The sequence below is a fragment of the Scomber japonicus genome, chromosome 9 (assembly GCF_027409825.1).
Source record: "Scomber japonicus isolate fScoJap1 chromosome 9, fScoJap1.pri, whole genome shotgun sequence".
In the NCBI taxonomy this organism is placed as follows: domain Eukaryota; kingdom Metazoa; phylum Chordata; class Actinopteri; order Scombriformes; family Scombridae; genus Scomber; species Scomber japonicus.
Genome location: NC_070586.1, coordinates 24,636,976 through 24,649,555, shown reverse-complemented (window position 1 = coordinate 24,649,555; position 12,580 = coordinate 24,636,976). Strand labels below are relative to the sequence as shown.

The window sequence follows — 12,580 nt, the reverse complement described above, 5'->3', positions numbered from 1 at the left end:
TTCTCTTTCCCATGCCAATTCAGACATACTGAGGAGCTGGGCCGGGACAAACAACAGTGGACCATAACACAACCATGAGCTAATGATATGCTGCTCTGAAATGAATGTATGAAAGGGAGGGGTGGGGGTGGGGGGGTTCTGGGAAAGGGGACGAAGAGAAGAAGACAGAAGAGAAACTTTATTAATCAAAGAGAAACACAATTTTGGGAGTCTGAATGTATGGGGAAAATAATTGAATGAAATCTAAAACAGATTCCAAAATATTGTACTGTGGGAAAATAAGTTTTTCTGAAAATTATTTTAAAAACTCATAACATGCAAACACACAGAGAAAGCTGGCTGAAACAGTAGCAGCTCATTGGGAGTTTGGGGGTGCAAAAATCTCTTATTTTTTGTTTTTTAGTTTGTTCTTGTTGGTTTTGTTTTTGTATTTGGTCACTTGGACAAATATTCCTTACGTATCTGCAGCCATACAAATAAACTATTTTAAGGGGGGTAAAATGATATTTAAAAAAAACAAGAACAAATCTGCCCTTCAGAGCTTGAACTTGCTGAGTTGATAGAAGAATTATGGGGCAGTATTATCAAGAAAGTGTTCCATGCAAAGGTGCAGAAGGGAAACATTTACTCAGTTTCAAAGCCTATTAAATGATGCTCTTACCCCATCTAGTGAGGAGAAAGAGTAACTCACATCATCCACAGAAGTGACAGAGCTAGTATGTGTGCGTGTGTGTTGAGGACTTTGCCCTAATGAGCCTTTCAAAAATTCTCAAGAAAAATAATTTAAAAAGGAAAATGCTAATTATTTTTTTTTAGGGATAGAAGCAGAATATTTTTAGATTAGGTAAACATTTCAATAACATAAAAAGTCTAATGTGTTATCACTGTATTAATTATGTTACTTCTTCTGCTTAATATTCCTCAACACCAAGACCACAAGAGGGCATTATTTAATCAGAGCAATGTGGCAAAATTTGATTATATGAAATTTCTCCTTAAGTAAAGAAATATATATATTGTATATAGCTTTAACCTATTCAGATAAAGACTAAGGCAGAAGCAGACAAAATCTGTGATTCTATGACTCCCAAAATATATAGTATGTTAAATTATTTTATGATTATTATTATTACATTTCAACCAACATTTAAAAGTTTAAGATATTGTAGAGCAACAAAAAGGTAAATAATTCAGGATTACAACTTTTTTTTGCCGGTGTCAAAATAGATAACAATAGTTCATTATTGATAATTAAATTGTATTTATCTATAGCCATTCATGGGATGGGGTGAAATCAGATTTAACTGAGCAAAGGTCCAAATCAACATTTTGTATCAACATGTTTGCTGTAACAAAAAAATGTTTATGACATGTGCAGGATAAAATGCGTGTAATTTGTGGATGACAGTGAATTCTTTGGAATTATGTGTGTACTTTAAACGTCAGATTTGTCAGAGACAATGTAGACTGGAGACTAATGGCTGATCCACCTGACAGGGCTTTTTGTTGGAGTCCACAGGAAGTCCATAGAAAGCCTTCAGTGCTCTCCAGCACGGAGTGATGCACTTATAAGAAAGCTCTCTAACAAAAGGGATGGTGGCAATTAGGAAAACAAAGGAGGGGAGGGTGCCAGTGATTATAGCAGGAGCACTTCAACAGCCAACACCCAGCTTTCACACTGTCAATTAGAGAAGCCGTGAAGAATGTCAGAAAATATCTCATGTAGTGGTTAATATTTAAGAAAAATACTTAATACTAAAAAGCTCTGTGATCGTAGTAGAAAACATGAATAAATACAATTCATTTAAATCTGTGCATGAACATGTATTTGTCTTTTTCTTTGTCAATTACTATATATGTCTGTCTTTGTATTTCTTCTATTTCCTGGATTTAAAGAAACATAAAATGTGAACCTGTCTGAGTAAAAAAAAAAAATGAAAACGAACATTGTATTTAATTGATAATGGCTGTGTTCAGACTCATGCTCAATTAACAAAATTCAAAGCGAGAAAAATATGCTGCATGCAAACGCCTGTCCTATTTTATCCATTTAAATTGTACAAGTCACATTTAAAGCTTATTTTGGCTGATTTTTAGTGTTTGAGAGTGGAATTTGACAGACGCTCACTGCAGAAGGTCAGCAATTCACCTGTAAGTCGAGAAATTACCCTGCCTAATTTTTGCTGTCCTTCAGGTACAGCCTGACAGCCTCCTTTGCATTTTAATGCAGACAACCTGATTATTAAATCTTTTTTTTTGTCTGAAATAAATGGTTTGGGTTGCTGGGCAACCTGACTTGTTCAAACACGGCTCCCCTCCCCCATTTTGAAGCTCCTAATTCTTCGTCTATATTCAGGCATCTAGTTCTTAATTAGATTAAGATGCATAACCCCCGCTGGGAGGATATTTATACTGATGTACACACACACACACACACACATAAAAATATAGGGTTAAGCTTTACTGATGTACACACACATACAAGATGTACTGTTGCCATCAGGGATAAACTGCTTATTTATTTTGTGTTTAATATCTAAATGTTTTAAAGTGTGAGTTCATTTATCTCAAATGTCACGCCAAACTCAGGGTTTTGTGCAATTCATTATAATATTCAGAATTACATTATTATCAGAATTCCAATTGCAGACAGTACTTTTACACATGTAATTCAGAGATATTACTGTATATAAATATCATATTAAAAAAATACATTTTTAGGGTAAAACAAATTGGGACACGTTAATGTGTACCGGTGCTTTCTAACAGAAACACACACAGGCCTGTGAACAGCACCTACAGACCAGCCAAACATTATTCTGCTAGCACACTGCACGCAACCATTTCATCCAAATGTCTTGACTCTTTGGAAAGTTGAGTGCATTGCATGTTGTGTGTAAAGAGATTTAAATCCTGGCAACCGTTTCTAAATGAGCATGGATTACTTTGTTTTCTAAATAAAACATTTCCATATGAATGCTGTGCTGAAAAAATCAGAAACATCTTTGCACTGTTTGCATTTGTCTTCAAGGTAAAGTTAACATGGGTCATCAAATTTCCTTCAATTTTCACTGGTCTAACTGTGGAGGAAGAAGTTGTATGCATACAGCAAACCAAGGACAGTTGGATTTGCCATAAAGAGTATGTCATTTTCGCTGTGCCTAGAGCTATGGCTTTGATTGAATCCTGAAATGAGTTGAAATGTCACAAATCCTTACCAATATGCCAGAAATGAAAATTGGCCTTGGGGTTTAAAGGTTCCCATTAAGGGTGTGCTTAACACATTCTGTTAAGTGTGGCTGGAGTGCATCAAAAATGCAACATAATTACGTGTCTATGTGCACTCAAGCAAAATGTCCTGAAAATTCCTCGATGCTGAGCAAGTCTCTCTTGGCGAGGCTCTTTGCTGAAGAGAACTGGGGATCAGGCCTTGACAGAGCTGAGGCGACAGAAAGGCTACAGGGCAGCTGGCTTCATACTAAACCTGCCAATATTTGAGCAATTATCGTGTCAGACTGGCACAAGAAATGCTGTGTAAACCCTGCATCACAAAATGTTGATGAGCTTTGAGCAGAATTTTCCCGAAAATGTGAAAAACCATGTTCAACCTGGAACCTCAAAGCAGTCATTCATGTATGTAAAACTAGCTTTTACCAGTTATTTCTTTTATATATAATTTAACTCACCTGACTACTACATCAAATGATATAATATGATACCTTCTGCAATGTCTTGTTTTATTAAAAATAATCCACTCTGCCTCTGCATCAGCATCTCTTTTCACACTGGTAATGTCTGTCTCGCTCTGAATGTACTGATTTGATACAACTGTCCTTCCTCTCCACCACTCATCTCTCAGGTAGCTGTATTTCCAGGAAACAGGAAAATGACTCTCCTCGCTGCTTAGTATTCACGTCACGTAAAGTGGGTCTGTGTTCCTCATTTAGTTCTGTACTGTACAGCTGGGGAGCTGTCCAGCGCACGGCTGCAGTATGCAAATGAGCCTGGATTTGAATGGAGATGGAGGTAGACACAAAGCTCAATTAGAGATACAGAGAGAGAGAGACGGTGGGGGAGCGTTGAGTGTCTGGAGGGGAGGGGGAATGGGGGGGAAAAAACCCTTAGCTCCTTAATGCCAACCTGAGGAAACCAATGTACGGACACATTCAAACACAAAAGCGCACACGCATGTGAATGCACTTAAATAGGCAGACATATTTCTAAATTCTTAAGACAGGCAGCTGATCTCTGAGGGACTCAGACAGCTCAGCTCTGTGATGTGTTTCGGCCACACCAATCACACCAATAATATCCCACATGATCCATAACACACATATCATCACATCAAAAAGCTATCAGGCAAGCACATGTGTACTTTCTCTGTTGTTTAAATCTCAAAGAGATAGAAAAAGACTCTCCCATGTGGCAAAAGAAAAAATGAGGGGGATGGCGGCCATTTTGTTCTTGGGTGTTAGTCGATGCCCAGCAGCAGTACATATCACCTGACCCAGCGCCTGCATGAGTGTCCTTGGAGGAGTCTCTGATATCAGCACTGCCACCTCTTGTTGTCAAGGCAACGGCATTGCAACTGGGGGTTGGGGTTGATGGAGGGCAGAATAATTAATATGCACATATGGGGAGTTTGAATGAGGATTTAATTGTATTTGTTGGTGTGTGAAGCTGAAATGGATGGAACGATGCGGCAAAAAATGAGGAGAAGGGAAAAAGAGATTAAGCAAGCTCATTGGTCAGAGAAATCATTTGCATCGTTGTCAAGGTTATTTCCAAATTGTTTCCTTTCATATAGGAAAGTAACTTCATAGATGAGACGGTGGGGGAGGTGGGCCATGGGGTGGGGATTATCCTCCACCTCCTCCTTCTCCTCAACATTATTATCATCATGAATAGTTTACACGGCTGTGTACAGCCAAGGTGATGCTTCACACATCAATCCATCGGTCAGTGCTTGAATTTCAGCTGAGTTTGTGTCCATAAATTGCAATCATTTCACATTTTGTGCCAGAAAAGGTTTCTCATATGTGTCTGTGAGATATACTACAGGACAGGTAGCACAGACTTGACCCAGTGTGGATGAGCCTAACTTGATCAGGGAGGCTCAAAGATCATTCAGCTGATCTGGTGATAGCACAAAATCACCCAAGTTTGATTTCCCATAAATCACTGCCTATCAGATTATCTAGAGGAAAACTTAAATCACACACACACACACACACACTCACATGCAGAGGCGCACACACACACACACACACACACACACACACAGAGAGAGAGAGAGAGAGAGAGAGAGAGAGAGCGTTTTCTGCCACTGTAAATAAAGAGACTGCAGGCTGCTGCCACAAAATATAAAGAAGAAAAATATATTTTAGCATAAGATAAAACATACAAAAATCGGTCATCTACACCACACTGCGGAATTATGTGAAACAGCAGAAAGAAAGGTGTTTGGTTAGACTGACAACAGACGTACATGCACACAGTCACGCACGCAAGCGTTATACGCCCTATCAGAGCGCGCACACATGGGCGCACATACAGTAAACGTTGCAACGCCCTCATCAATAATGCATCAACACTTCATGTTTATGCAATTTACAGGGCAAGACCGAGCGATGGATACTGTAGACGTGAGCCTTGTGCACATTGAACGTAAAGCGATTTACAAGCATATCACAGACACAGCTCAGACAGAAAAGTTACAATATTTGATGCCATGTGAAGACACAGATAAAGATAATAAAAATTGTTCTCAGCACATACCTGTTAAAGCATCATTTCTTTGATTCTGCTTTATGTAGGCTTGAAGGGCTTCATGATAACACCGCACTAAGGAAATAAAACTGTAGCTGTGGTGATATGCAAATTAACGGCTGCCGCTGAACGCAAGGGCATTTATTATTCATAAATTACTCATGTTTATGCAAATGACGGCATACGAAAACACCGATGGGGGTTGAGTGGCTCCGTAACATAGCCCATGTGTGTGATTCAAATTCTGTTGCGCTTTTCCCTCCAAAATGATCCAAATAGGCATTTGACCATTGTCATGAACTAGCTCGGTTATTCTGAAGTTTCATCCAGTTAATTGACGGTGGGACATGAAAGAAACTAAGCAGATCCTACAGTCACATTATAGCAGTGATGTATAGGCCTATTGAGGTGAATAAGCAGCATTTTATTGACAAATCAGTTCTTTTTCCCTGAAGGATATGTTGATTAATATCCAAGATAATAAAAAAGCAAAATATAGGTGGTTGAGTGTCAGGCACCCAGAAAGTCCTAACCTGGGACCCCCGTAATGCAGAGGGGCCCTTGGAAATTTAAGATTAACACTGATACAATCAAATAATGATACAAATCTAGATATTACTTTTTAAAATATATATCTTGCTATTATACTTTGTTGGATGTCGCATTCGCAGAAAATTAATGTAGACTACTTAAATTTTAATTGTCATGTAAAAGTAAATGATTAGTGGGGTTTTGTCTTCTTAGTAGGTGTGTATGTGTATGTGTGTGTGCGCGTGCGTGTGTGCGTGCGTGTGTGTGTGACAGAGAGATAACATAGACTGTATGAGCGATAAGAGAGTAAGAGAGCATAACTTTACAGACGAGCACATTTCTTTCGCGCACGCATTCCGATATTACGGTAAATATTACGTCATCAAAAAGGGACAGTGTAGACGTCAGAGAGTAGTGCCGCGGGCTCGCTGGCTTTAGTGATTTGTGTTTTTGTGCTTTCAGACCGATTTCTACGAGTTTCACTGGATATCAAACAGTGTGTTTTTCACAGAGCTGTCCTCTCTTTTTTATGGACTCGTATATGCTGACACAAATAGTCTAAAGTAAGTTCATTGTTATCTCCGCAAACTAACTCTTTCTGTCTCTGGTTGTGTTATTTTCACTTGGTGTGTGCCTGACACCTTGGCTCTCCTCTCTTACAGAAGCAGTCATGTTTCACAACAGCTCGCAGAGAAAACACTGGACGTTTAACGGTGAAGAGGAGCTGGAGCAGAACAGATATGAAGCCAATCAGAAGTTCCGTAAAAAGGCTGCAGAAAGTGGGAAGGTAAGATAATCAATCAATCTTTGCTTGTATAACGCCAGATCACAACATAAGTCATCTCAGAGCAGGTGAGGGTCTAGAGAGAGACAGAGAAAGAGAAAGGGGAAATAAAGAGGAGAGGAGAGGAGAAAGACAATCGATCAACATATCGGCACAGCGATACTACTAACTCAGCTGTGCTTAAATATTCCACATTTTTAAAAATCTATATAAATGACCATACTTGGAATAATCATTTGCGTCTGATATCGTTTTTTCCTCCTAAAAAGGAAAAAAAAAACATATCTTGATGAAATTCTTAAAACATTATCTTCTTTTTCTCCCTCATTAAACATGAGAGATTCTGAATATGCAAATGATTTTTAATTTCAAAGGTTTAACTGCTGGAAACAAGATGTCTGTGATTTGACTTCACTGTAAAGTCCATTCTCGATGTGTGTGTGTACTGGAGGCTTCAAGTTTCCTCATCACACTGGTAGAAGTAGAATACAGGAACAGGACAGATAAACGTGTAAACACTCCACACAGTGAAACTCGAACATTCAACTGTAGGAACAAAACACATTGTTGAGTGGAAGTACACTTAAGCCGGGTCTCTCTCTGTCTGTGTGTCTGCAGCCTGTTGTGAGTGACTCCATGCTCTTGGAGCGTCATGAAGAAGACGTTTTATTCAGACACTATGAGAGGAGGCTGCTGGACTTCTGCAATGCATTCAAACCTGTGATGCCAAAGTCTGTGGTGGTACGTATGGACAACAGTATATTGTTACCAGGATTGGGAAGGTTACTTTGGAAATGTAATAGGTTACAGATTACTAGTTAACCTATATAAAATGAAATAAATAATGTAACTATTTCAATTACTTGATCAAATAAGTGTAACTTTCTGATTACTTTTCTAATTTTCTAACAAATCTTTTCAACTGTTGGGGTAAGTGTACCCATTAAGCCCACCAAAATCTAAGTTCAGGTGTTTTTCATGGATACTGACATTATTTATAATCTTATATAACTTCTTATAAATCAATATTTATCCCTCAATAGAAAATGTATTTATTAGTTCATTTAGATTTTGGAATATAAAATAAAGATATCAAAAGTCTGACATGGGCATAATTGCTACTGTGACACCATTTAAGTCCATGTGTGCTCCTCCAAATAAGCCCTTCTCATGATTTAGTAACAAAATATAAAAATAAATATTGTTTTCAAAGAATTAAAAACAGTAATATATGTATTCAGTAACATGTGAAATAGTAAACATTGAGGAAAAAAACCCTCTACTGAGCAAAATCCTTACTTACTGTTACATATGTGAAGCATGTGTGTCTCTCCTGTGCAGGGTACAGCCATCATGTACTTCAGAAGATTCTACCTGAACAACTCCATTATGGAGTACCACCCCAGGATTATCATGTGAGTAGCGCTGATTGGGCTGACAAATTAGCCTTGGTAAGCGTCCTCGTTTTAGATAATTGTGGTAGTACTAGACCCCCAGCAGATCAAGTTATTGAATAAAATCATGAAGTGATAATTTGCTTCCTAATACACCAACTAACCCACAGATGATCAAATCTCCTCAGATCTCCAACTCATGCAGTGATTAAACTTGAATGAATTAAGTGACACCAAAGTGCAATTCAGTCTGATCATAAGGTATCAGGGTTCAACAGTACAGGGACATTGTCAATATTATGCCATTTATTCATTTTGAATTGCAATATTTTCAAAAACGATTTTGTAGCTGTTTAACCCAACTAACTTAACTAATCTTGACTCAACATGACACCATTTAATAATAGTTAATACTTATTCATCAATCCAGGCTCAAGTCAATGACTATTATATTTTTACAAGACAATTCCTTTAGTGCTGACTGAAAGAAATGTGGTGTCTTATATGCTTTATAATGTAACTGTTTAATATGCACACATCACATGGTCCAAACCTTTCCGTACCCACCTTCCCATTTCAGGTTGACGTGTGCGTACCTGTCCTGTAAGGTGGATGAGTTCAACGTGTCCAGCACCCAGTTTGTGGGCAACCTCCTGCAGGAGACCCCAGCTGGACAGGAAAGGGTTCTAGAGCAGATCCTGGAGTATGAGCTGCTGCTAATCCAGCAACTCAACTTTCACCTGGTGGTCCACAACCCTTACAGACCAATGGAGGGCCTGCTCATTGACCTCAAGGTCCCAGGGAGCTTTAATTCTACTCTTTACACTGCTAAACAGCCCTCAGTTTCACATCGTCACAATACCTTGTCATACATTTCATCCCTCAGACGAGATACCCTATACTGGAGAACCCAGAGACACTGAGGAAGAATGCTGATGACTTTCTGACACAGGCAGCCATGACAGATGCAGGGCTGCTGTTTACCCCCTCTCAGATCGCTCTGACCGCTATTCTGAACAGCGCCTCAAGAGCCGGACTCAGCATTGAGAGGTAGATCACTTGTGGTTAAATCAGAACACTTTCATATTTCCCTAAAAAATCCAATGAGAATTAGTAGCTTTCTTCACTGTGGTGAAACAGTTACAGCAGTATTAAGGTTTCTTTTCTACAACATTCAGTTCAGTTTTGCTTCATTTTATCATATTCAATATATTCTATCAGAGTGAAAACAAATCTAAATGGCTATTGTTGTTGTCGTTACATTGATCATAAAACAATCTCCCTTTTCTTATTGTTCTAATGCCAGCTACATGACTGAATGCTTGGGACTGAAGGACAAAGAGACCCTCACAAAGACCTATGAGTCTATGAGACGTGAGTAACTTGCACCTTAATTTGGACACCACAAGGTGGCGATATTCAGCTGTGTTCTGAGTTTCAATGCACTGTGTTTATCTGATCAAAATGAGACTCATAACTGCTTCCTCTGCACATCCAGGGATGAAACATCTCCTGAAGAGGTACGCACTTCCCAAACCAGACGAGGTGAACGTTTACAAACAGAAGCTGGAGAGAATCCATGTCGAATTTGGCACAAATTCAAACAAGTAAGGAGATGTAGTGGCCTGCTCGAGCAACTAGTGTCATTTTACTCTGCTTAAATTCATATTGTAGTATATTGGCTGTTGTATGTGTACACTTTACGGACTTACGGATACGGCCTCTATCTATCCCCACACCCAAGTAAACAACTCCAGGCATCTGTCTTATGTAGTAACAGTTTTATTTTAGCCAGGTTGTCGTATCTAAGATGCAAAAGGTTCAAGGTTCATTATCAGGTAGAAAAATAAAAAGGAACACATCATCAGCTGTATGAAATACAGAAAGGAAGTACAACAGCACGCCACATTCCTATTACATCATCCATACCATGTAGCACGGCTGATATTAGTATCGCTGACGAGGAGAGCTGACTTTTTAAGCTCATTTCCCAATCATCTATCAGTCGCCATTTATCTGTTAACACTTGGTGAGGTCCGTGGTATCTTTAAGTGCAACTACAGTAAACAGTTTGGTAAACTCTTGAGCTATGACAGGCACAGATTCAGACTTTTGCAGCTGCTTGAATCACAAGGAGGCACAGTGAGGCCGACCCATAACGACTTTGAAGTTGATAAATCTGTGCATGGCATGACTTCTCATGATGACTCTACATGAAAACAAACAGTCGGTGCAGAGGTGCGTGGAAACACCTGTGAAGGCGGGAGAGCAAAGAGAGACTGCAAAATGCATGAAAGCTTCCACCGCCAGGCTTAGAAAGGAGTTCAGGCGATATTTGTTAAGAGCAGCATATATGTAGGCCCACACACTATAGCAGGTTCCATTCAGGGTTAACACATGCACAGGACAAGTTACAGATATCTCCTATTTAGACTATCTCTCAGCTGTTCAGCTATAATCATACACAAACACCTTTTTTTTTTTAACTTCTATACAAGCCTAAGTTTATAATATCAACAAAGCAGTGTATAAAAATGTAACAAGTGGTTCTGGTGCGGCGTGGTAGCTCATACACAAAGACAGTGGAAGTTGTTAAAATGGTTTGAAGGAAGAGCGTGTCAAAAAATCGAGTGACGTGGGCGAGAGGATGGTCTGTAGAAAGGGAGTTAAGGCTTGTGTCGTCTTGGAGAGAGGTGCTATGTTAAAATTCCCTGATGACAGCAGATAACGCTACTTCAATGCTTTGGATTGCCTCCCCCCTCTAATGTCCTGTCCTAAATGTCTTTTTTTTTTTTGAGAAGTAAAAGGTAGGGGGCTCATCGAGGACCCCCATCTGTCCAGCACTGTGTCAATCACCAATTGCCTGAGGGAGTGGCAGGCATTCACACATTTCTGCAGTTGAGTGTATCTCAGGTCCATCTTCATAGAAATCATCTCTTCAAGGTCTTGAATCAGTTCAACACACGGTCTGTGTCTGAAGTATTTTGGGAAGGGGCTTTGGAAGGACAGTATTCAGATATGCAGCAAGTGGGTTTCCCATGGAGAACAGCCATATTGCATTTGTACTGCCAGGAATCTCGGCCACATGCTTATAAATACAAACTGACTTCAGTCGTGCACCTCGTGGGGGTGACGCCTCGCTTCGGCGGCTGGCCATCTGTGCGGACTGACTAGCACACATTGACTCTCTGGTGGAAATCCATACAATTCACATTACCTGGATGGCAGCAGCCAGTGACATGATGGTGCACTCTGTCCTGTAAGATAAAGTGGACATGTTTGTGAAAAGCACATGCTGTCAATTTCAGCGTGTATAAAAATGCTACTGACAGCAGGGCAATCAGTCTGTATGTATGTATTCACACATGGTGAGACCTAGTCTACATGAAGTCACAGCGACTGGAAATGAAGACACACAGGAAGCTACAACTACTTATGGTGACCATGAAGGTGTAGTGGAAACTACATGTAGCATTCGTCACATAAATGAGTGTTTATAATGGATTTGGAGGAAGGGGTTGGATGAGGTCACAAACAATTACAGCTTGCAGAGATAATGACCTGTTAACAAAAGGTTATTGCTGTTCTGATACATGTTGTTTTACTTCACTACTAATAGTCAGATTGTTTGTGTTACAGCAAACGAAAGAGAGGCTACGAGGAAGACGGCCACGTATCAAAGGAGCCACGCCTGACAGAAGAGGTGAGACAATATTTGGTGTTACAACTTGACATCCAGGTTGATAAATTCCCCTACTTGTTTCTTGTGGAATTAACTAATTTTGTTTCATTGCAGTATTTCACTGATGAAGACCTGCTATGAGCATTTATTCCAGTGTGGTTCACCATTTTTTAAGTTATTCTACTACTTCATTCCAGTATTGATCTGTCAAGTTAATGACGCAGATGACTGAGGCTTTAAAGAAAAAGATGGGAGTGTCACAGTTTGTATTCATTTACTTTGTCAATCTTGGGTTTTCCTTTGTTCTGCAGTAAGAATAAAAATATTTTTCTACATAATCTGTCTTAATGTTTCTGTGAATTAACAACAGAATAGTATATAACAAGCCACACGCTGCTGTGTGCATAATTTTCTCCACAA

The 12,580-nt window shown here is 39.4% G+C and overlaps 1 protein-coding gene across 2 annotated transcripts; it reads left to right on the top strand.

The window, feature by feature from the left end:
• The first annotated feature begins 6,656 nt into the window (after positions 1 to 6,656).
• Positions 6,657 to 12,580, top strand: ccnh (cyclin H). Of its 2 annotated transcripts, none has more exons than XM_053326061.1 (10): positions 6,657 to 6,863; positions 6,966 to 7,087; positions 7,703 to 7,825; positions 8,426 to 8,499; positions 9,059 to 9,272; positions 9,365 to 9,528; positions 9,785 to 9,852; positions 9,977 to 10,085; positions 12,118 to 12,181; positions 12,275 to 12,580. In XM_053326061.1, the coding sequence occupies exons 2-10, from the start codon at positions 6,971 to 6,973 to the stop codon at positions 12,299 to 12,301; spliced, it is 960 nt and encodes a 319-aa protein (XP_053182036.1). In that variant the 5' UTR covers positions 6,657 to 6,863; positions 6,966 to 6,970; the 3' UTR covers positions 12,302 to 12,580. The 2 variants fall into 2 exon arrangements, with proteins under 2 accessions (XP_053182036.1, XP_053182035.1); XM_053326060.1 differs by having other exon boundaries at positions 6,963 to 7,087.